The sequence below is a fragment of the Branchiostoma floridae genome, chromosome 11 (assembly GCF_000003815.2).
Source record: "Branchiostoma floridae strain S238N-H82 chromosome 11, Bfl_VNyyK, whole genome shotgun sequence".
In the NCBI taxonomy this organism is placed as follows: domain Eukaryota; kingdom Metazoa; phylum Chordata; class Leptocardii; order Amphioxiformes; family Branchiostomatidae; genus Branchiostoma; species Branchiostoma floridae.
The window spans coordinates 17,463,193-17,488,782 of NC_049989.1; the positions used below are offsets into that span (position 1 = coordinate 17,463,193).

The 25,590-nt window shown below is 42.9% G+C and overlaps 3 protein-coding genes and 1 long non-coding RNA gene across 6 annotated transcripts in view; 3 read left to right on the forward strand and 1 right to left on the reverse strand.

Moving 5' to 3' along the window:
- Positions 1 to 606, forward strand: part of LOC118425293 (uncharacterized protein PB18E9.04c-like) — an 11,868-nt gene extending 11,262 nt beyond the window's left edge. Inside the window, exon 5 of the mRNA XM_035834097.1 lies at positions 598 to 606. Within this exon, the coding sequence (XP_035689990.1) occupies positions 598 to 606 (9 nt within the window). The remainder of the gene's footprint in view (positions 1 to 597) is intronic.
- On the reverse strand, positions 507 to 6,082 carry LOC118426458. Of its 3 annotated transcripts, none has more exons than XM_035835870.1 (6): positions 3,212 to 6,082; positions 2,868 to 2,937; positions 2,220 to 2,622; positions 1,773 to 1,909; positions 1,238 to 1,505; positions 507 to 923 (listed from the first exon to the last, which is right to left on the reverse strand). In XM_035835870.1, exons 2-6 carry the CDS (start codon positions 2,890 to 2,892, stop codon positions 707 to 709), a joined length of 1,050 nt encoding a protein of 349 aa, XP_035691763.1. In that variant the 5' UTR covers positions 2,893 to 2,937; positions 3,212 to 6,082; the 3' UTR covers positions 507 to 706. The 3 variants fall into 3 exon arrangements, with proteins under 3 accessions (XP_035691763.1, XP_035691761.1, XP_035691760.1); XM_035835868.1 differs by having other exon boundaries at positions 2,868 to 2,944; XM_035835867.1 differs by having other exon boundaries at positions 2,868 to 6,082.
- Positions 6,083 to 10,576: 4,494 nt separating this feature from the next.
- LOC118426336 lies at positions 10,577 to 13,815 on the forward strand. Its single transcript, XR_004832383.1, has 3 exons — positions 10,577 to 11,153; positions 11,741 to 11,871; positions 12,687 to 13,815. It is a non-coding gene; the product is annotated as an uncharacterized LOC118426336 (long non-coding RNA).
- Positions 13,816 to 14,015: 200 nt separating this feature from the next.
- Positions 14,016 to 15,135, forward strand: LOC118425294 (vitelline membrane protein Vm26Ab-like). The gene is made up of 2 exons (XM_035834099.1): positions 14,016 to 14,019; positions 14,816 to 15,135. Exons 1-2 carry the CDS (start codon positions 14,016 to 14,018, stop codon positions 15,133 to 15,135), a joined length of 324 nt encoding a protein of 107 aa, XP_035689992.1.
- The last annotated feature ends 10,455 nt before the right edge of the window (positions 15,136 to 25,590 follow it).

The following is a 25,590-nucleotide window of genomic DNA, read 5'->3' on the forward strand; positions in this document are numbered from 1 at the left end:
ATAATTTGGAGTTTGGTACACATTTATATAAGACTTTATACATGTCACGTGGGGTTTTCAATAAGTCCTCGGATTTACCAAGGAATGATAAGCTCAGCTCAGATTTCGAAGCATAGATGTCAAGTATAAATTCTTATATAAATTTGTAACAAAATTCAAATTATTGTGATCATCACTTTGCAGGCGACACCCAGTAACGTTAGGTGAGGGAGAAGGAAAAAAAACGTGGACAATTGACCTGACCTGAGTGTGCGGGTCAATTTGCGCTGCTGGAAGTTAGAAACCCAATTCTTTTTGCTTGAAATAGGAAGAGAATCATTATCAAACATTTTGACAATGCCTTTTGTTAATTTACGGCATGGGGAACTCGACCCACACATGTCCGATCACAATTCACACCACTTTTTTTCTCGCCACTTACCTTCTAATTTAGAAAAAAACAATGCCTGGAAAGTAATGACTCCAATGATTTGAAATTTGGAGGATATTGATAAAAGACTTCATACTATGAAGTTTCGCCTGAAAATCTGAGTTGTGCTTGTTATTTGTTGGTGAGGCCGAGGACTTATTGATCACCCCTCGTAGTGTCTCCCGCAGAAGACGTGAGGTATCTAAACAAGGTGAATTTTTGGGCAACACAACAGCGTCTCCTCGCTCGAAGTGAGGAAACGTAGATGTCCGTATTATACGCTAGAAAAGTGGCTGGTTAATATATCCTCTTAGAGATGAATCCCAAAAGAATAACTGTCGGTTCGAACTCGACAGCTTGCTGATGTACGTAACGATATAACATGACATGCCACCCGCAAGCTTCCTCATGAACTTGTAGTTTGGACAACAAGTGTCTGCACGACTCACCATCAGTGCTGGCCACCGAGTTTCCTGAGGTCGGGGTGGGAAGATCAACTTCCTCAACATCCATGCTGGATATTTAAAGAAGTTTAAAAATTAGTATGTATGAAACAAGGTTTCTACTAGGACCTCACCTTGCTCTCTGCAACATATTATAAAAATGTGACGGATCGTTCAACGAAATTTATAGGAGTAACTAACTTTTTACGCGTTATGAGTTTTGCTGCCTTTTCAGTCACCTTACAGATTGTATGATATACCCAGTATGAAATCGACGTCAAACACATTTGTTTTAGGCCGCAGTGAGAGCGCTACGCGATCGCCGTCCAGTACAGTGGAAAGTGGCCTTATCATTTTAGAAATCAGGCCGGGAAACCTTACTCACGTTTCCTCTACGTCCAGACTGTCTACGTCATCTCCATCCCCGCTCTCGTCCATGCCATTCTCTGAGTCGGACTCAATGTGGATTGGCGATGACGAACGCGGGGTTGTCACCCCGGCTGCTTGTTCAACGCCTGGTTCAACGTCGAACACTGACGCTCGCGTTGTCACCCTGCTGGCAGCTGGTTCCTCAGGGTACGTTGTCTCCGGCACAGTCTCAGAAGACCTTCCTGATGTGTCGGCGCTCTCTGTTGCCACAGACGCCCTGTGACCTACAAAGCAATTTGGCATAAATGTTTGTCTCTGGTATTAGGCCTTAAGATACAAAATAGGTTAATTTGGTCAGCATTTTCCAAAACTTTCGCCTACAGCTTAACGTTACTCGCAGCATACTGTAGTAAGTGGGTCATATTGCAGATACAAAGAACGAACTCAAAGTGATGGTAACACAGTGCAATTGAATGATTGAAAAATGAGTAATCCAGCAAAGTTACCTACAGATGTTCGTGACATGACAACAAATAGACATTACCACTTACTTATATATAAAACCTGCTGTGACCCCCTGGCGAGCTGGCGCAAGGCCTGGCCGTTAAGGGTGGACAGGTCGTGCGTTTGGACAAACTGCCAGCCGCTGCCAGAGGCGATGTGGAGGGTCAGCGGCCCCACAACTTGCCTAGACCGTCAGATTATTTGGAGATGAGTGACTTTTGTAGACAACATATCACTTGCAACACCACATATTTAATGGAACATTAAAAAGCTTACTAGCAACACAATGATCCGCCATAAATGAATATATACACAGTATTTTTTCTATACCCCCCTTTCTAATGATCATTATTCTATATTTGTTGGCATCCAAAAAGAAAAAGACTGAATAAATATCAAAATTAGTCGCCCAAAATATTTCAAAATAAGACACAAAAAACAACAAATGAAAACAAACTTCTTTCCAGCTATATTGGACTTCATATGTTGTGTACCTGCTCTGCATGGCGTTTCGGACGGCCCGAACGATGTCCGGTCCCATCATGTCGATGTTAAATGTGATGGTACACGCTCTCCCGTCGTCAATGATGGCTTGCTTGACGGTGGAACGGGGTGGACGCGCCATTTCATCCTGGGCCTCTTCTCGAAGGAGCAGGACATTTCGCGAGAACGTTCCCGCTCCGCGTGAGCCACCGGAGCGACGCGGCGGCACCGGCGACACCGGCGACACCGACGGCTCATTGGACGCCCCTCGTCGCCGACGCCGGTCTCTCAGGGACAGCCGAGACGGCGCCGTGTCGTTGGCCATTGTACGGCCCGTGGCCCCGAGATTGAACGACACTTGTTGGGCGGACCTGGCAGCATCCGCCCACTCTTCCGCTGCAGACCCTTCGTCGCCTGAGACGAGATAAAGCGAGAACATGAATTGCAAAGCTGTGCTAACTCCCACATACGGCACCATGTGCAATATCACACATTAGCTTTTGCCGACAGGATATCAAGTTCATGTTTACAGATGACGATGAAAAAGAAAGACAACGTTACCATCCCATCCCCCTCATTATGCGCCCCTACTAATAGCAGCCTAGAAATCGGCCACTATTACATAAGAGGAGTCTAATCAAAAAATGAAAAGTAACTACCTGCAGAACCGTTACGCTCGGCCATTGGAATCGTTCCGTAAATCGAGATGTTCCAATTAATCCTGGAGACCTCCACACTTCGCAAAAAGACCAAAAGAAGACAATGAGTAAACCTTGCAGCTGTGAAGTATCAAATCTGAGCATAATTGTGGCATGACAACTTCTTGCTTTTGCCGTAAGCCTGTGCCTTTGATAATTCACAAATTACGTGTGTGGAAAATTATAATCTCGAGCTCTCTTATCAATCACTCAAGTAATATGATTTACTCGCAGTATGTTATTCAGAAGAACGAAACAGCTATCAAGAAATTATATATAGCTGTAAGGCATTCTAGGGTACACACCTTTTTCAAATGAGATGACGTTCTTGGCTCGACCGCTCGTGACTCAACAGACCGCACTGCTTCGACGAGGTGCAGGAAAAAAGTGCGAGGCGGAGCGCGGTAGGCGTGTACACGTGCGAGGCGGATTTCTCAAATGACCAAAAAGCCATTTATTATTTCTAATGTCCACATCGGCGCCATGTGGGGATGGCGCGACTGGACCGGATGCGTTATCAGATGTGACATGGCCACTAGCTGCATTTGACAAAGTGCGCTTGCAACGCAGAAAATGAGAAATGTGAAAATAAGAAAAGTGACACGGTCGTGTGCCTTGACAAGAAAATAATGTCGAGTAGAAGAACAAACTGACAAACAATGCTGGGTCAAAACAGGGAGAGAGAAATTCAACACACTGTATAACTGAAATCAGACATGTTTGCTCGTACTGACAGATAATGAGATAAACGAGATAAACGGAAACTCCGTGGTACACTAAAACCAGTACAGAGAAATAAGCACCGCCCACCAGTGTGAAATCTTAACAGACCTCCCGGTGTACGCGATAATGACAATACCGCCCACTTGCACCAGCAACCGAATCTTACACTATCAGTTTGAAGTAAGGTGAGCAAAGGTTTCCATAGCAATGAAAACAATCGAAAGTATTGATAATCCTTTTGTCATTACCGTTTTGTAATATAAATAAACACGGAGTATGGCAGGCAATGTGTCCGTTGGGCATAAATCGGAATGTGTGCTGAAGCACTGGAAATAATTTGGCATCTGGTCTAAAATCAGGCATAACACGCCTTATCAGATATTGTCAGGGTGACAAAATACTTCATCTGGTGTTGACTTCACGCGGGTCTTCTCATGTACCGATGGCACTGAGAATGGAAAGGTATAAACTTTCGAAGCCAAACATTTGACTCGGGCCATTCTAATGGAAATGTCATTGGTTATCGAAGCAGAAGAGTCAACAAGACTGGCTGACTCGATCATGTTCACAAAGAAAGTTGATGGGCCTCACACAGACGGTTACTAGATCTTACTAGACATAGCCGAGTCTTGTGAGACTTGAGGGTTATTTACGTTCAACCATGTACCATGTGCCAGACTATGACTTTGAACTGCAACAGGTAAAATGTGCTAAACGTATAAGAATTCATGTCTTATTTATCCGCTTATTGCTTTGTGTACATTACCGGTAACAGTGTAAATACTACTAGGGTCGGCCTTCTGAGTCCTGTATTAAGAATGATACAGGGAAGTCATTGATTGTGTATGGAGCGAGAATCCATCATAACGGAAGTGTCCAAATTCGTCCTGAAAGTATTGATAGTCCTTCTACTATTATATTTCGAGGGGCCTTTGGTGGGACAAGAGGAGCCAAACTGTGTAGTCCCTGAAAGCAATAGCAGGCATGCTAGTACTCTCCAAGCAGAGGTCAGACTCCGGCGGTTTTTCGAAGGTTTTAGGCGTTTTAACGTACTTTGTATTTTTTTTACCGTATTCTTTATGACATGCGGCCAAAAGAGACACAAACAAAACGGCACCAAATAGACAGCCCGATAAAAACGCCTAAACCGGCAGAAAAGAGTCGGAGCCAGACATCTGCTTGGAGAGTGGCGTGGCAACACAAACTGACATGTTTATCAAACTGTGTCATCCTGTCGCCTCTGGGACCACTATAGGATCCTAAGAAAGGGTTGTCATGTAGCAAAACGTCTAATTTTGTCTTCACGCGTGAAACGAACACGTCTTTTATGCAGCATACCATCAGTAGAAGAACAAACTGACAAACAATGCTGGGTCAAAACAGGGAGAGAGAAATTCGAAACACACTGTGTAACTGAAATCAGACATGTTTGCTCGTACTGACAGATAATGAGATAAACGAGATAAACGGAAACTCTGTGGTACACTAGAAAACCAGTACAGAGAAATAAGCACCGCCCACCAGTGTGAAATCTTAAACAGACCTCCCGGTGTACGCGATAATGACAATACCGCCCACTTGCACCAGCAACCGAATCTTACACTATCAGTTTGAAGTAAGGTGAGCAAAGGTTTCCATAGCAATGAAAACAATCGAAAGTATTGATAATCCTTTTGTCATTACCGTTTTGTAATATAAATAAACACGGAGTATGGCAGGCAATGTGTCCGTTGGGCATAAATCGGAATGTGCGACAAAGCACTGGAAATAATTTGGCATCTGGTCTAAAATCAGGCATAACACGCCTTATCAGATATTGTCAGGGTGACAAATTACTTCATCTGGTGTTGACTTCACGCGGGTCTTCTCATGTACCGATGGCACTGAGAATGGAAAGGTATAAACTTTCGAAGCCAAACATTTGACTCGGGCTATTCTTAAAGGAAATGTCAGGTAGCTATAGGTTGTCGAAGTAGAAGAGTCAACAAGACTGACTGAGTCGATCATGTTCACAAAGAAAGTTGATGGGCCTCACACAGGCGGTTACTAGATCTTACTAGCCGAATTTGTTAGACTTGAGTGTTATGTACGTTCAATGGTTAAATTATGTACCATGTGCTAGACGTTGACTTTGACTTTGACTTTGAACTGCAACAGTACGATGTGCCGTCCGCCAGGCGTCGCTTTCATGTAGAGCCATGGTTTCCTCCAAGCGGGACATAACCATGTTCGGAATGGGGGGGAACGATGCTTCGATTTCAAGTGACACGTACGCATTACTTAATAGTCCGCCAGGCGTCTCTTATGATAACGTTGATTTGATCAAGTGGGCGGAACCATCTTTAGAATGGGGGGTTGAAGGGTGACGATTTCAAGTGGCACGTACTCTTATGGTAACGTTGATTTGATCAAGTGGGACATAACCATGTTTGGAATGGGGGGTGGAAGGGTGACGATGCTATGGCATCATTTCCGTGTCAAAATTTCGTATTGAAAAAGGTACCTTAAAGAAGCGAAAATAGACGTAAATACGTCTACGCTGCTTTGAACAAAACGTCGTTTTGGTAAGCCTAAAGGGGCCTTTTGAACGATGCCCATACGTCCCCTTTGCATAGCTTTACAATTTCCGTGTCAAAATAACGTTTTCTAAAAGGGTACCTTAAACAAGCGAAAATACGTGTACGATGTTTCAACAGGGACGTTAAACGTTACGGTACGTACACCCCTTCTCACTCCAACATGGTTATGCCCCACTTGATCAAGTCAACGTTACCATCTGGTACTGGGTACGTGTCACTTGAAATCGAAGCATCGTCACCCTTCCACCCCCCATACATTCCAAACATGGTTATGTCCCACTTGATCAAATCAACGTTACCATAAGCGACGCCTGGCGGACCATTAGGTACTGCGTACGTGTCACTTGAAATCGAGACCCTTCCCTCCCCCATTCCAAACATGGTTATGCCCCACTTGGAAAAGGCGGCGGAAGGTGTGCGGATAATGGAGTGCGGATAAAACAATGACATAACACGTTTCAAGAGCACATTGTACCTGTTGTGATTTAAACAAAGTCAAAGTCAAAGTCTAGCACATGACAGGGCGACGTGATTGACAACTCTCTGGCACAAGGACGCCGGAAAGTGCCACGCATCGATCACGTGTGCGGTTATTATTCTGCTATTTCTTGGTGTAGGGGAAGGTCTTTTAAAGATGACAAGTGGATGGGTAAATGCTCTCAAGGGACAATCAGAAGAATAGATAAAGGGCCATAAACAGAACTTCATCAAATTCTGTGGGAAAATGAGGCAGAGAAATAAGCACCGCCCACCACCGTGAAATCTTAAACAGACCTCCCGGTTTACGCGATAATGAAAATGCCGCCCACTTGTTTCAAAAACAAATAATGTTCAGCAACCGAACTCACATCACCAGTTTGAAGAGTTTGTTCCCTATACTAGCAAGAATGAAATCACGAGGTTCCCATAGACACGGAAATTGAAAGTATTGATTTTTTGTCACAAATCGGAATGTGTCTTGAAGTTGAAGCACTGGAAATAATTTGGCATCTGGGTACTGTAACATCTGGGATGAATAAGGCATGGTTACGATTGACACGCCTTATCAGATAGATCTACTGTCAGAGTAATAAATTACCTCGTCTGGTGTCGTATGTCTTTTTGTATGCCCAAAGGACATATTTCCACATTCTGGTTTATCATTACAAAACGGTAAGGCCACAGCAAGAAAATAATGAGATAGCGCGCAAAAAAAAGATGCATCGGGTAAAAAAAAAGCAAGATGGTTAAAATTTCAAAATAGACACTATAAACACTATAACAAGATTTGAAGTGACGAAACATGGGATCACAACTAGCAAGGCACTCGTTCCTGTATTAAAGAAGTGAACCCATCCTGCGCCTTTGGGTGCCAATCCGAAACTATTTATCACTATTTATTCGATTGCCCTTTGTTTGATAAACATAGAACGGCTTTTCGCAACAATAAATCTAATTTAACTGGCCACTTGTTTGATTTTGACACCATTTCCGACAATCTGAAACTTTCTATAGTCCTTAGAGGTTCGCCTACATTCAATGCTGAAATTAATTCCAAGCTTATGTTATTCACTCAAAAGTTCATTGATCTTACTCAACGTTTCTAGTCATACTGTTATATTCCATGTGTAGAATTTACTACATTTATATATTATTGAATTGTCTACTTTGTACGTGGGGTGGGTAGGGGTGTTTGGGGCACACACGACGTTAGTCGTTTAGTTTGTTCAAGTATTGTTTTTAATGTTCTTATACCTGTACTCATTTATCTATATGCATGTTAAGTGGCACTGTTAAAATAAGTCTCTTAACTTGAGTGCAGTGCCACTTTGTCCTATCTGCTTTTATGTTGAATAAAAAAAAGAAGTGAACTAGTGTAGTAAAGGTGATACTAGTGTGGTGACTGGTATCACTTGCCAAGCTGGCAACTACATTAATGGCCTCCACATTATTGGCACTTTTACAACAATCCAAGAAGTTTCACTTCTGCAACTATAGTCATGGCTACCTCCCTAGTGTCACTTCTACAGGTATGATTAGGCTACAACACAACGTGATAGCCTATTTTGGTCTATCTGACCATCCCCGAAGAGGAAAAAATATCTTGTTTTTTTCTGAAATCAGGCGAAGATTAATGCGCGCGCTGATGTCATCCATAAAATTTACTTGCTGTGGCCTAATGACAAAAAGTTTAAAAGACCTTCCCCTACACCAAGAAATAGCAGAATAATAACCGCACACGTGACGCGTGGCACTTTCCGGCGTCCTTGTGCCAGAGAGTTGTCAATCACGTCGCCCTGTCATGTGCTAGACTTTGACTTTGACTTTGTTTAAATCGCAACAGGTACAATGTGCTCTTGAAACGTGTTATGTCATTGTTTTATCCGCACTCCATTATCCGCACACCTTCCGCCGCCTTTTCCAAGTGGGGCATAACCATGTTTGGAATGGGGGAGGGAAGGGTCTCGATTTCAAGTGACACGTACGCAGTACCTAATGGTCCGCCAGGCGTCGCTTATGGTAACGTTGATTTGATCAAGTGGGACATAACCATGTTTGGAATGTATGGGGGGTGGAAGGGTGACGATGCTTCGATTTCAAGTGACACGTACCCAGTACCAGATGGTAACGTTGACTTGATCAAGTGGGGCATAACCATGTTGGAGTGAGAAGGGGTGTACGTACCGTAACGTTTAACGTCCCTGTTGAAACATCGTACACGTATTTTCGCTTGTTTAAGGTACCCTTTTAGAAAACGTTATTTTGACACGGAAATTGTAAAGCTATGCAAAGGGGACGTATGGGCATCGTTCAAAAGGCCCCTTTAGGCTTACCAAAACGACGTTTTGTTCAAAGCAGCGTAGACGTATTTACGTCTATTTTCGCTTCTTTAAGGTACCTTTTTCAATACGAAATTTTGACACGGAAATGATGCCATAACGATGCTTCGATTTCAAGTGACACGTACCCAGTACCTGATGGTAACGCTGACTTGATCAAGTGGGGCATAACCATGTTGGAGTGAGAAGGGGGTGTATGTACCGTATGATGTGTAACGTTACAGCATACATATTTTGTTCAATGTTGCTATGATATGCGATATTGCAGGAAATCGTAGCACGCTATCGTTACGATATCGTAACGTCCCTCTTGAAACATCGTACACGTATTTTCGCTTGTTTAAGGTACCCTTTTTCAGAACGTTATTTTGACACGGAAATTGTAAATCTATGTAAAGGGGACGTATGGGCATCGTTCAAAAGGCCCCTTCAGGCCTACCAAAACGACGTTTTGTTCAAAGCAGCGTAGACGTATTTACGTCTATTATCGCTTCTTTAAGGTACCTTTTTCAGTACGAAATTTTGACACGGAAATGATGCCATATAAGGCTCAGGGTGGGGGTACATGTTCAAAGCAGCGTAGACGTATTTACGTCTATTATCGCTTCTTTAAGGTACCTTTTTCAATACGAAATTTTGACACGGAAATGATGCCATATAAGGCTCAGGGTGGGGGTACACGAAGGGTAGAGAACACCCCACCGCCCTGATGTAACCCTTATCTCAAGCCGGGGGTACCCGAAGGGTACAGAACACCCACCACCCTGAGATAACCCTTATCTCAGGCCGGGGGTACCCGAAGGGTACAGAACACCCCACAGCCCCGAGATAAGAGTTATCTCAGGCCGGGGGTACCCACAGTGTACAGAACACCCCACCCCCCTGAGATAACGGTTATCTCAGAGCGGGGGTACCCGAAGGGTACAGAACACCTCACCGCCCTGAGATAATGGTTATATCAGGGCGGGGGTACCTGAAGGGTACAGAACACCCCACAGCCCCGAGATAAGAGTTATCTTAGGCCGGGGGTACCCGCAGTGTACAGAACACCCCACAGCCCCGAGATAAGAGTTATCTCAGGCCGGGGGTACCCGAAGGGTACAGAACACCTCACCGCCCTGAGATAATGGTTATATCAGGGCGGGGGTACCCACAGTGTACAGAACACCCCACAGCCCCGAGATTACGGTTATCTCAGCGCGGGGGTACCCGAAGGGTACAGAACACCTCACCGCCCTGAGATAATGGTTATATCAGGGCGGGGGTACCCGCAGTGTACAGAACATCCCCTGAGATAATAGTAATGGGGACAGAGGTCAGAGCATAAAAGTCGAACACAGTTATCATTACCAGTCAACTAGCTTTTTAGGCCCTGAGTGAAATTGTAGGCGTAATAAAGTTATTCTAGTTTTATTTATGAACGAGTATAAGAGGTATTTAACTATGATTGTTTACCATACCTAGAATTACATAGTGGGCCCGTTTTATATTTATAAAGAAAAATGCTTCAGTTTAGATTCAAGACAGTTCACAATCACAGATCTTATGTATTATACTACACAGTTTGTGATAACAAAGGTCACAGCTTGACACACACTCTAAATCTACAGTGAAAAAATTAAAGAGATAAAAGGTCAATCTTTGCTGTAAAGAAAACTTGAATCTAACCAAGAAAGGAAAGTCTTATAAGCTTTTACATTGTTTCACCAAGGAGCTTTTTGGTTTCACAAATGTCCCAGGTACTCTTGCTGTATTGGATGCTAAAAGGTCAACTTCCGACCATGGGGTCAACATCCTAAAGGCCACAGAGATACTACGATCTGATTGGACCGTCGGATACGCATGCGCACCATGCGGGCGGGACGATTAGAAAAAAGTCGTTACAGAAATGAGATCGGACATGACTACGAGGTTTTACGTATCGCTTTCTACGCTAAAAATGGCACAATGAGTCTGCTATGGTCGGCCAGCAATTTGGGAGAGGCTTGTGAGTGTTGGGGGAATATGGTGTAAGCTTAAACGGACGGAAAATGATCGTGACTGATGTTTTTGGATGTACGTTTGGCGGCCGCCCCCCTCCCACCCTGGGCGGCGCACCCCTAACAGGATTACCAACGTGTACTTCGGTGAGTAGAGAATATTATTAGACTGTGTTGTTTTATTTTAAAGCAAAATGTAGGTTCGTTTTTCCCACTTGTCTAATGTTTTTGACATGTGATCATCAGAAACGCAAATTTGTCTCCAGCTAGCCTGCCCCCCCCCCATAATTTAGGAAAATGCCTAATAAATAAAACAGCACTTGAGGGGTGAATAATTGTGCTTTGATATACGACCACGTTAAAACTGCCTCATTACTCATAATTTGGGTACCTACTGACTGGCACCTGGTGGTTATTATCATAATTTATATACATATTTATATATTTAATTTTCGTTCATTTATTCGTTCAAATGGCTGGCATCACAGACAGCCAAGGCTGTCAAACTCGTCGTGACTATTATTTTTATCAAGGGCTAACCTTTAATAATTTGAACACTGTTCAGTAACTGACAGCTATTTGGTCACTAATTTAATATTTGTTTAATACATTTTATATTATATTTCAGGTATGGATTTAAGTTACGGCGTTTATGTATTACATTCTGAGTTGACCCGTTGACCGGATCTGATTTTGTCATTTGTGTCATCGTTTCCCTTTTTATATGCCTCCAGTACAGCTGCAGTAGATACCTCCTTCAGATATGCAGCACAAGTTGTGAGGGTGGATAACCAGTCCTGAGTAAAGCAAGCATCAGCCAGAAGTTTAGCTGCTGACTACTTCAATGCTGCTACACACTCCATAGGTAAGACTCGAGACTACAGTGAGTCCTGCATGCTCAATATCATCATTGGCACACTTCATACCTGATAACATTCGATACAGGTGTTCTGGACCGGATGGTACTTTTCTGTATCACTCAGGCTTTTTATTTGTATTACACAGGCTTCCATCAATTGAATAGAGCGGAGTTCTTTTCTTGGAAGTTTTCTCGAATTGACACGGTGTATTCCATATCACCCAAAGTACCAGCCCGACCGCGGGAGGGCTGAGACCGAGGGTGATGCAGAATACACCATGTTTTATTTTGTTTATGACATACCTACCTGAAAAAACACAACTTTCGATGCGAAACGTGCCAGAAGTTATAAAAACTTTGGTGTCCTCGAACAAAAACAGTTACAGCAGCAATTCTAACGTCCGAATCAGATGTTCGAATTTTAAACTGTGCCGCTCTAGGTGTGGGAAGAGTGCGTAAGTGTTTGACTGAAGCCTGTGTGATAAAAGTTCAAAGCCCGTGTGATGCAGCTTTTTATCACCCGGTCCAGAACACCCGTATCAACCATTATCGCGGCCCAGGTATGACATAAAAGTAAAATACAACACAATGAATTCGGTATCACCCTCAGTCCCAGCCTTCCCATGGGTCGGATCACTCGACCCACTGTCTGGCTGGTACCTACTAGTAGGCTGATGCAGAATACACTGTGTTGTATTCTATATTTATCAATCTTCAGTACACATGGGTAGTCCCTTCAGACGCAAATTTAGGTAGGCTCGATTTTCACACATACTATGACATAGGTTGATATTCTGTGATACTTTTGTTTTATCATGTAGGAACTGGCTCATCACACAAAGGACTCCAAACTCCTGCCAAGGAGTTCAGGATTCAGACACAGAGGAAGGCAGCCTGTGCTGGTGTGGACACTACACGGAGTGCTTGGCAGCAGAGGACTAGAATATAGATGAGAATTTGGAGAGGATGTTATAAGTTTACTTACCTAAATATTTGTATCGACAACAACTTTGTTCTTATATCTGATCGCTGTTGGCCAAAGGGCTGCTAACTGACTAAGACCTTCATAGCTTCTGAAAGTTGTGTTTCAGTGTTGTGCGATTGTATGAACCATGTGATTATGATTTGTGATACATTTTACATATTTGTCAGTATTGTATTGTACCTACACAGGTCACATTTGATAATTCCATTTGTACCTGCATATACTGGTGGTATTTTGAACCCTCACTTGCATCTGCCCCTCACCCTTCTCTAAAGAAAAAAAATTTCTTAGCCAGATCACTATAGGCTTGTTTTTAATCTGTTATTAATATAGAAATGATAGGTTATGAATTCCCCAATCTGTGAAGTGAAGATAATGATGAATTATTGCTTGGATAAACATGCAGCATTACATGATGCTGATAGGATCATGTTGGCAAAGTGTAAAACAATACAGGCCCCACTGAATGTCATATGTCATTTATGCATTGCAGTTTTTATCGTCATGTTACTGTTTCTTTCATTCGTCTTGAGTTTCTGATTATATAGTGGAACATTTTGATTCATACATTTGTTAACAGTGACAGCATAGTCCAACTCAAAATTCCCCTATTGCCATTTGACCAGGCCAGAGTCTGGTAGAAACAAATAATGTATGGCAAAAGTATTCTTGTATATAATTTCTAAAGCCTGTCTGCACAATCACGGAGACTGATGATAGGTTTAGATAGTGTGTGATGATAAACTGATGCTACTTTGTTGAATGTCATTCATGATATATAGCTTGTAAACAGGACAGTTGATTAATGTCCAATCATACTATGAACATTACTTTAAACTTGAATTATAAGAAAGGGTAACAATTGTATATGGTAAAGCTAGAGCATTTATCTGTTTACCCTTTAGAAAACCTGTCAATGTTGATATGTTTATCCAATAAATATTACTGAGTTCTGCCACAAACCATGTTCTGATTCAAAATCATGGGTAAATTTGGGTAATTCTTGGAAGTGATCGGTAAACTTCCAGCTAAATGTGGGTAAAGGGGTAAATATGGCATTGAATATTCTGGTAAAGGTTGTATAAATCCAAGGTAAATACAGGTAAATGGGGGTAAATATGGCATTGAATATTCTGGTAAATGTTTGTATAAATCCGAGGTAAATATGGGTAAATACAGCTATATGAGATATACTCCGCCTGGTAAATGTCGGTAAATGCGCAAAATATATGAGAAATACCTCGCACGGTAAATCTCGGTAAACGCATATTTACACGAACCTGGTAAATGTGGGTAAATCAGGCAAACATTACCCGCTTTACCATGCGGGTAAATGCCTGGTATATTTGCACCTTTACCGGCGGGTAAATGTCGATAAATCCCGGGTAATTCTAAACTTTACCCGGCTATACATCGCATTTACCAATGTGGTAAATTCGACTTTTCATGCAGTGCTATCAGTCTAAAGGGTGACTTTTATTATTTTATTCAGTTCGACGTCCAAAGAACATGGGTGTAGGGCCGGATGTGCCATTTCAATGCACATGGCGGGTGCATCTGACGCTTAAATCACGAAACTCACGAATGATGGTTTACTAGGAGAAAAGCGTCATACTACATGAAAATAGCACACGAAATAGAAGTAGGGAAACCATTCCGAAGGGTTAGCATGCAAGTGCAGCATGTGGTAAAGTAGTATACCGAAGACAGTCAGTTACAAGGCATTTAGAAAGGTTCAGTTATAATGATACTCTGATCCGTCGAGTATGATAACCAAATACATTACGAATGGCTTCAGTATATTGTGGAGTCTTGGCTTTACAGTGGACCAGGGGGGCGGTAAGAAAGTTTGAGTCTGAATGCTAGTTGCAATATAGATATTTGCTTTATCTAGATATGTTGGGTTTGAATTTTGTTATCATAACAAAAGATTATAAGAATGTAAATACCATCTCGTCATTTAAGGCTCTACCACTGATTACCGACCAGAGACCGCCGGGCCATACGAGTCCGTCCCCGCCGGGCCATCCGAGACAGTACCCGCCGGGCCATCCGAGACACTCCTCGCCGGGCCCTCCGAGACAGTCCCCGCCGGGCCATCCGAGACAGTCCCCGCCGGGCCATCCGAGACAGTCCCCGCCGGGCCATCCAAGATAGTCCCCGCCGGGCCATCCGAGACAGTCGCTGCCAGGCCATCTGAGTCCGTTCCCGCCCGGACACCAGAGTCCATCCCCGCCGAGACCGTCCTTGACAGGCCATCCTGCCACGAAAATGCAATTCCGTAAGAGAACTGACATCGTCCGGCAGCCAAGTAGTAGGAAGCGGCCTACCAGGCCACCCCCGGTCGCTAGAAACAACCACCTTACCGACACCTGTGACGACCTCCGCGCTACCATTAGAACCGGTCACCGCCCCAACACCTGAGACTGGCCTCGCAAAACCGCCGCAGACGGCGGTCGTCCATCCCCCGGGAAGTAGGAAATTGCCATTGAGATTGAACCTGTAAATCTTTCGAGTTGGAACTTTAACTTGAAAGTTTATTTGTGTTGGTACACGTCATTATCAAAATAGTCAAAACTGTAATATCCAACACAAAAATTGAACTCAACCAAGAGTTGGAACTTTATTTGCACAATGACCGAATGAGAAACACCTTTAGTATGCCAGTCAATAATGAACAGTAACAGAATGATCTGGAGGCATTAGAGAATAAAACTATAGTTTAACATGTTTGTTAAGCATATGTTTAGACATCAACATGGTAGCATATACTTTTCGATTTTTTGTTTGTTAATTTTGTTAAATATCTTATTCTCAGCTACTGTTATAGTGTATTGCCGGTGCGGGAGCAAGGTATTCACTATTGTCCATTCTCGTTGAAGCGTTCAACTGATTGCATAGATTTTTTTTCAAAGCAGTTCTCAATAAAGAATCAAGTATAGAAGATGTGTGGTTTATAACTTGTTTGTATGTATCTGACTAGTGAAAGGAAGACTCGAAGCGTAAACTCTGGCTCATACTCGCAATGTTTTGTGCGGGGTCGGTGATAATACCGGACACATTTCTAATCCGAGGCCGGCTAGGAAGTATGGGGAACAAAAATCATGCAACAAAAGACGCTAAACGTGCCAATGTATTCAAATACACATGGTGCATATCTATTGATATACATTTTTTTCTTTCTTTCCGAAACATCCCGACCTGGCTCTGGTCGGGAAATGTGACCCCGTAGCATTGGCCGCTATTATCTACACGCCAAATTCTAAACCGAAGTCACTAAAGAGTATTACATTCACCTTGATAGTGATTACAAATTACATTAGAGGCATCTATGGCGCGCCATCAAAACCAATACAGGGTATTAATTCAGACATTTTTTTTTTCGAATTACCAGTTGATGAAGACGATTCATACTAATTACAATATCCCTAGAGTAATTATTGTACACTTCATCTTATAACATACTTAATACATATAAAAAGAAAAACTTTAATGTTCTTTTGGCCAAGCGCCGTTAATTAAGTAATAGTTAGATCATGGGAGTAACCGACTATGAGCATCTATAGTACTGCCCCGCCCACCCGAGGAGTTTGTTGGGGTGCTCAAAGGAAGAAGACCACTGGCCGAGTCGATAACACCCAAGTTCTCACTACAAATCGTTGGCAAGAACACTGTCCACAGACATGAAGTTCATGTAGAGAGCGGCGGGTGTATTGATGAACATTTCCAAGCATAGTGGGAAGGTGGCGTGCGCGACCCAGATGTTTGCGGCGGGCTTTGCTGACTCCGAGCAAACCGTCATGTCTCGGACAGGACAAAGTAGCAATGTCGCCCGTTCATACATCCGCACTGCTGCGAGATGTCAGTAACAGCATTCAGCCGCCAAATCTAATGAAAATGGTGAAAACTGAGAATCCAAACAACCTGAACCTGAGAACTCAAAACAGCGTCATGACCACAACAGCCATCCCTCGGCCCAAGTTTACCACCACCACCACCACCAACAAGGCAACAGGTAACATTGAAAGCAGGCTGTCCTTTAGTCATCCAGACGGACTTCAGATTTTCCTGGACTTGTAGTTTAGTTTATTGCGACATTTGGCCTAGACTCGTAGTTCAGTTTATCGAACTAATTAACTTCTAAGATAGCGGTAGTTGGCCGCAAGATGCGTTTTTATCAGTCTGAAGGGTGGTCTTTTATCCAGGTAAATATCCAAAGAAGGCCTCATGGACTATGATGGAGACGCCATCTACAGCTGTGTTCGACAATGCTTTCAGTAGATACCTAGAAACACTGGGATAACAAAAGTTGCCCATACATATCTGAATAGATAGCCTATGTCTTTAACCTTTGGATCTGGCGTGGAATATTTCCCGAAATCTGGAAGGGATCGAATGTTGCGCTTATAAAAGGCGATCTTTGTTCAGCTTCTAACTACCGCTTCGTTTCGTTGTTGCCCACCCTTACTATTTAAAACCCTTTTAAAAACAGTTTATAAGCATCTGTACAACCGCTTAATGTCTCAAAATCTGTTATAACCTTATCAATCAGGATTTATCAGGAGGGATTCAACTGTTAATCAACTTGCCTACATTTCAAACAAAATTATTCATGTCTTCGTTTATTTGGATTTCTCCAAGGCTTTCGATAAATTACGGCACAAAGGCCTACTTTTTAAGCTTCAACGAAAGGAGATTATGTCCCTTTCATTAATTGGACACAATATTATCTCTATGATGTAAAACAACGAGTAACACTACAGTTGAAGGTCAAAATTCTGATTTCTAAGGTCAAATATCTGATGTTTATTAAGATAGTATCCTGGATAACTATCAAAAACATCGGAATGTGTTTTTCTACAAAGGGTAAGCCACCGCCCCAGCCCACCCCCCTTTTCCCTTGGTAGTGTACAAATTAAATCTGTAAATGATCATAAACACATCGTGGTCCATCTTTCATCTACTATGACATGGAATATTCATATATCTAAAATGATAGCAAACGCATCTAAAATGTTTAAATTTTTAGGGGTAGCTTTACGGGGTAGCTTAACCCTATTCAGACCGGGCTTTTTTGGTCATCCCTGGACCGGGGGGGGGGGGCTTTTTAGGCCCTCCACTTCTAAGTCCTCTAACTCTTGAACGACGTGCCGTAGGGCCATTAAATTTTCAGGACATGATATCGACATACTATCTGACAATTTCTTGACGTTTGACGTTACGTTGACGTAAAATGACGTAATTATGACGTCATCAATTTGATTATATTGGCCGGACCCTTGAAAAAAGGGTATTCTCAGAAAACTTCAAGTTATACTACAAAATTGTAACAACAAGTGTAGATAACAGAATAATAATGTTTATTACGACTTGTATTGCCAATAGCAACATCGATGACGTCATAATGACGTCATAAAATGACGTCATGCACATCTAAGATACGAGATAGGCTCCGCCATATTATATCCACTACCTTGAATTTTTAAAAGTACTTTTTTTGCAACAAATAATCACAAAGGGCAATGGAAATAGACTAAATTCATTCATTTAGATGGTTTTTGATGAAAAAATACCAGGTAGTTACAAATTTTAAGGGATAATTAGCTTGTTATTCTTGATCTGGCCATACGGTCCGCCATCTTGGATTTTGGGCTGATGACGTCATCAAATTAGCAAAATTTATGCATATATAATTATGAAAGATATGCTAAATAATATAAGATTTTATTTATGTAACAAAATAGCAGTAATATAGCAAATAAATGTGAAAAATACATTGTTAGAACCAAAAATAGTGATTTTGGGCAAAACTGCCTGTCAGCAAACGGTTGCCATGGCAACACGGAAAAATGGAAAATTTGTCAAACTTCGTGGAATTGTTGCCAACAATATTTTAGGAAAACTCACCAAATTTGGTGGCTTTAGCGTAAGGCGTTCTGGCGTTATAGGACATCGAAGTTGGCACGGGCCTCAAAAGCCCCCCCCCCCCCGGTCTGAATAGGGTTAAAGTCAATTACTGACCGAGCAGTGAAAAGCAGGATTCCATTTTTAAGATTTCCCGATACCGTAGAGGCAAACTCAACAGGATTAACATGAATAGTGTCTGGTCCGTCAGCACCAGGGAAACTTGTTGAAGACGATAATGATCGTCAACTATTAATAAGATTCTACACGTACTATATCGTGCAGATGCAATATTTATGTAATAAAAGTTCTATGTGATTCTGACGTCAAGGGCGAACTTTTTTCTTGTATGTTAACTAAGATTGGAAATCCTTGATTGAGGTCCCTAATGATGATGGGCAGTACCTACTGCACCTAAGATCACGTTTGTAGCAAGAAGATGCAGTTTTACGGTCTCATCCTAAAAAGCGCACCGGCAGTTACGTGATGGCAGTCACATGATGGCGAGTTTCAATGATGAAAATCCGACCGTAATCCAACAAATGTCGTCGAATTTGATAAACAAATGCAGTATGAAGTGTGGACATATTGAAGAATTTTGGATTCACAGTGGGCGAAACTTTGCCACAAGTGGTTGGCAAGAATATTGTCAACATACATGAAGTCAATGTCAAGAGCGGCAAGTGTATCGATGGAGGGCCGAAACATTCCAACCATAGTGGGAAGGTGACCTGGGGGACCCAGATGTTTGCGGCGGGCTTTCTCGACTCCGAGCAAATCGTCCGTCATGTTTCGGACAGGACATAGAAGCCATGTCGTCCGCTCATACATCCATACATCTACAAGCCTGCTGCGAGATGTCAGCAACAGCCTTCAGCCGCCAAAGCCAAGGAGAATGGTGAAAATTGAGACTGTCTCCAAATCACGTAGTGTCTAGGTAGACACTAGTTAGTTATTACAGAGCCTTAGAACAACTAGCGCTTAATTTCCTGCACCGGAGACGCCGTAGTCTTTGTTTGAATTTTGCATTGTCTGTGTCAAAGTCTCAATGCTTCTCTGGCTGGTTGCCCCCAAAATGGGAAAGTGTTCATGGAAAGGATCTAAGAACACAAAACCACTAGATGCAGTTCATATGCATGATTTAGAAATAGCACATTACCTTCTATTGTAGCAACTTTGAATGAATTGTAATGAAATATTTTAACAATGTGTATGTTTCATTCAGCCTTTCATAGTTGCAACGGTATGTATACATTCCTGTGTATACTTCTGTGGCGACGGAAAATGAAGCCGAGGTAACGGTGACAGAGCCCCAGAGTCCCAGCCCGATGCCTAGTGTCGTCCTGAAGGATTCCATCTGCGACTTGAGCGTCAAGGAGGACCTTCCTGTCGGAGCAGAGCGGGACGTGACAGTCAGCTTCATCAAGAGGGGCACGAAGCGAGGTGCGGACAAGCTGAGAGAAAGCTTGGGCTTCGCCTACACAGCCAAGAGGAGGTAATTTACTTCTTCATCTTATTAAACTTCATAATTTTTTGCGATCTTGTATTTGTAACCCCTTGTCATTGTATTTATGATCAGTAACTAAATAAATCTTGTTTTTACAGGAAGGAAACTGTGACATACTGGGAGTGTGATAAACGTCCTAAGGATAAGTCTTTCAGGTGCAACGCGTCCGTGATCGAAAGGCCGGCAGGAGTCTTCAGACGAGGGGCCCAAAATCACAGACTTCTGCAGTGAGAAGATATTGGAGCCATTTTTTTGCCACGGTCTCTTAGGCATTGATGCAACTATAAACACTGAGTTCAGTACTGACCGAGCAGACGAGACGACTCAATTCTCACACCCTTAAAGTCCAAAAGCCAGTCAGTCTGTGCAAAGAAATATGATGCACGTCTTTAGGTAGAGAGAGGCAGCCTTGACAGGGGCACGTGGTCTACCATTACGACTTAAGACCGGAGGGACTCATCTTAACCAGTAAAAGGCAGCCAGGTGGAAGGAATGAGCAGCTACCAAGCCAATGAGACTTACAAATTTTGTTATTACTTTCCAACAACTACAGACGGTACAATCATTGAAAAAGCCACTGACTCGAGATGAGAGAGTCTGACAATCCAGATAGTGGGAATTTTGCTTGAGACACGCCACCGAAGAGGGGGTCGCCTGATGGTGATGACGCCAGGCGAGAGAGGGTTTATGGAGTAAGCTGAGGCAACCCTCCACGGGCGAAGAGCACCCCAGCCAGCTGCCGAATGGGGACCACCCCCAACCGCTTCCCGCCAAGCCGCCCGTGGAGGCAGGACGAGGGAGCCAGAGGATGGGGACCGCCCCCGGCCCGCCGCCCTTTCCAGGGCAGGGAGGAGGCCAGGCGGTCTCAGACGCGCTTTAACTGTGGCAAGAGTGGTCACTGGGCAAAAGGACTGCTCTCTACCTCCGAAGGGTCAGTAGATTGTCCTGCAAAAACCCGATAGTGAATCACACATCGTGATATACTTCCATCGACTTTTAACTAGAAGTAGGACTGTTAGTGCATGGAGACAATATAAGGAGAGTGCCAACATCACGCTGTATGTAGACGTGGATTTTTCTTACAAGAGTTTTACGTTGCATATATTAGCTGAGTCTTTTGAAGTCCTGTTGTGACCTGCGTTTAGCCCGGTGTGGCGAAAGTTGGCAATAAAGGTTTTTAGTCATGACTACGGAGGGGAGGAGAAATGCCCCTTCTCTCCCAAGGAAATGATATGTGAATATTTGTTTGTTTAAACTGTTGTTTAGACTATCGTTTAGCATGTGTGGCATGAATAAAACCACATTTTAAAACGGTTACTGTAAGGTTGATTTATGTAGTTTTCGAAGGTTTGGTAAAGTAAAACTCGGATTTAATACATCAAAGTCTTCTTTACAATGTATGTTTGAAATTAATTAAGTTTTATATCTGTTGGGAAACTTGATGTAGATTTTGACAATATCTTTTGGTTGTGACAATGCTGGCTTAAAAGTATAGTATAGAACTGCACAAGTATACGATTATATTGCGGACCGTAACTCATTCTTGCAACTTTGATACTTTGAATGATGTATCATCAGCAATATATGGCAACTCGGCTCGTACATATCAGTAGGCAACAATAGCAACCATGTTGTTACAGAAAGTGGAGCGCAGGAGCCGCGTCTTGGAGAATGCCCAGGACTGGACAGAAAAAGCAAGAGGAGGGTGGAGGGATTCCTGGATGTAATATGAGGCCAGTGGGGACGAGGACCAGGAGGGATCGTCATCGAAAGAATAACAGTAGCCTCACAAACGATTGTTTTCCAGGAGAACATGACTGTAAGTTGAAGCGCGCCCAGTGTGACGACTGAGGCGCTTCAAATTATGTCTGTGTCAATGGAAAGGCTACCGAAGCTACAAAAGCGTGCAAGAACTGCGACAAGAAATTAACCTGGGTTCGCCCGTCTATGCCATATCAAACACAACACAATCTGTACACCAAATAACAAGCAAATGATCAAAATCAACCCCCCCCCCCAAGTAATAGACTTTGGGGGGAAAAGTAAATACCCGGTTCTTGGAAAAAATAGGCCAAACTACAATCATAAATTACCTTAATATAACCTTAGGTAATGTTAGCCAAGAGGCCCCTGTAATTGGCAATCTTGCTATTTTATTGGCCAAATTTACTTCTAAAAATCCAGAGGATCCAAAAGAGTTAATTTCAAATAATTAATCAATCATGTTAATTCTTTCGGAAAGGTTGAAGGCCATAATGCTGCCGGGAAAAGGAAGATGGCCTAGCACCAAGGGAAGTGTCAAAGGAAATTACGCTTACCCTTAGAAGAAACCTCATGAGACACGAAGAGAAGAGCATACAAGCTGTATTTTTGTCACATTTCACACCACAATCCTTGACACTAAGAAAAAAACAAACAAGTTGCTCGTTATAACATCGGGGAGTCTTATCCACCAGCCATTTGTGTGGGGATGTGTGGTCATTTTGGATTTGTTCGTGGTGGAGTAGGCCTACTGCATGGATTAGATGGGACATGAGTTTCGGCCCACTTATGTACAGTTTCCCAATCCTCCAGAATTTCCAACACAGAGTGCAACTTGTACAACCACTGTCATCGCCACAGCAAAACATGTTATTATCACAAATCTGTAGATGGAGGACTGTCGTACATTTTACAAGTCAGTGGACAGAAGAAACGTTCAGTATTGAGTAGGAGAAGACAAGGGAGGCGTGTCATGGCAATGGCCAGGCGTGTGATGTGGTACTAGGACACAAGGAGCAATTAAGTATTATCTATATGCTATCATTGCCAGACAGTAAAGGACATCCCCTACCACCTGTAGGGAAATGGCGTAACGCAGTCAAATATCATTGAGCAGGGGACATGGCAGAATAAGTAGGGGAGGGGACTGTTGGTCCAGCTAATCGAGAGGTCTAAACCTGGCGCAATGTTTGTTGTTCACCTTGGTTGTCCTTCATCTGTCCCGGACTTCATCAAGAAATCAGGACATACCGAACAGGATTGGAGGCTTGCAAAAGCAGTGTTGGCCTGTAGCCCATAATAGAAATGTTCACATGTGAAGACGATCGGAGAAATACAAGACGAAACGTACAGAGCTATTAGAAGACTCTTCAATTTAATGAACTTCCGCGGTACAGAAATTTGCATAGAAAAATGTTGTAGGCGTTGCGGAAGACACAACCTAACGGCAAACTAATTCAGGTGATGGCTCATCAGGGAGTCTACCTTCTACAGTCTGCAGTTTCTTAAAACCACGGATATTTAAATGTCTTTCGGGTCGGACATAAGCCAGATAGTGGATATACACTGCACTGCACACAGGCTGGCACTGGCAGTTTCCCAGGCTGTTAAAACTGGTCCATTCTTCATGAGCAGCTTGAAAACCAACCTGGGTTGCTTTTTCAGGTTCTACGATTTTTCAATCCTGTCGGAAGAGACTAATCTCATAGCAGATCTTGCGGTGGTTTGCAGACAGTAACATGGGCTAGGGAAGAAGATTAGCCATAGTGATCTACCACTGAAGTATCAGGGAAAGACTGATTCGTGTCACGACCGCTTTAACTTTCAGGATAAAAAGACTTCTACGCGGAGGTGTGAACAGCGCTGGAAGCGGGGACCAGCATCGAGAACGTGAAGGTTGACCTCCGGCTCTCCGCCATCAAGCCACTGCACGCAAACTGGTTGCTGGGCGCCGTGGACCGACTTGGAACCAAGCCTTACGTAATCTCGATGAAAGTAGTCTTTGATCACCTGCTAGCTATCATCATTGGGTGCGATAAGACTATTAAAATTGGAGCAAGTGAACTTGGAGCCAGTGACGACTGCAGGAAAAGAAGGAATCAGGCACCACTGACCTGATAGATATGTCAAAGGAAGTATGCGGATTGGGTGTCAATGAACATCGTTGGGTTTGCGAGCCCTTGTTCAGACCACCAAGCAGGAGCCGCGCTGGGACAAGGACGGGGCTCGGTGGCAGTTTTCGGATCCCGACGTATCCTCCAAACTGAGTGTGGACCCACGAACGTTGTATCGGAAACACACTAGTACTAATGACCATTTCATCTTGTTTTCATGTTTCAACATGACAACGTCATGGTGATGACGCAAAACAAGCAGGCTGTGACTGCCTTGTTGAACTGCCTTGTTGAACAACCTGCCACATTCAAGGTTCCCGCAGGCATGTCCACACACATTGCCCCGGAGGTGGCAGAGGGTGGTGCAGTGACTAGACTGTCTGACATCTACAGCTACGGGAGACTGGTGGAGGACGTGGAGGCAGTGATGCGGACGGGCTACCCCTGCTTATACCAGATCTCCACCGCATACATCGGCCCTGCTCGCACTAATAAAAGACCAGACCTGGAGGCTATCATCAGGTTATGGACAGTGCTGGCGGTCACTAGAGACTTTTTAAAACTTTTTTTACATATTTATAAAACTTAATCTGTATTTAGGATAATCTCTCAATATATCAGTCAGTACATTTGTGTAGGTTTCCTCTGTATTAAATATTTGGCATGTGAGCTGTAAATACTCCCGGTGGTGTTTATTAGTTCCGATCTATTGGGTACAAGTTTGCACAGCAGAATCTTGAAATTAAATTCTCTAAGCATTTTTATTCTATCATACATTTTTCAATTCGTTTCAATGTGCAGTCAAGTGCTCGGATCATGGACATACTAGAGACTTTACTACGAACGGTTTTGTTAATGTTATGTTGATATTATGCTGGCTTCAGATGGCCTTTACTTTACTTCAGATTTTGTTTATCGTGCAAACGGCCATCGCCACCAGCACTGAGTACGTCATTAGCTTCGACTGAAACACCTCTGGAACACCGCTGCGGTGATCTTTTGAGCTGCCAGGATATTTGAAGACCAGGAGGACGCAATGGTCGACGTCAGATTAGAGGACAATGTAAGTATTTCCTGCATAAGATAACCCATAGAATATTACCTTCAAAATGTTACTTAAAAAAAGGTTTCATATTCAGAAAGATGCATCTTTTTCTGTAAAGAAAAAGAAACTTTGTCACATCTGTTTGTAGAATGATTTAGTGCAGAAAGCTTTCGGGAGTACTTTTGTATGTGTTGGAAAAGTTAATTTCTCTAAATCTTTATATTTGAACAAAAATCATATGTTTTACGGTTATTTTGACTAGTATTCTATGCATGCTTGTCTTAATCATTGCATCCTCAGAGCGAAATATTGTATATTCAAGAATGCTGACAACCTTTAAAAAAACCTTTGTTACTTATATCCACATTAGAGGCACATCAGCATATCGCAATTTTTTTTGCTTTGCTTT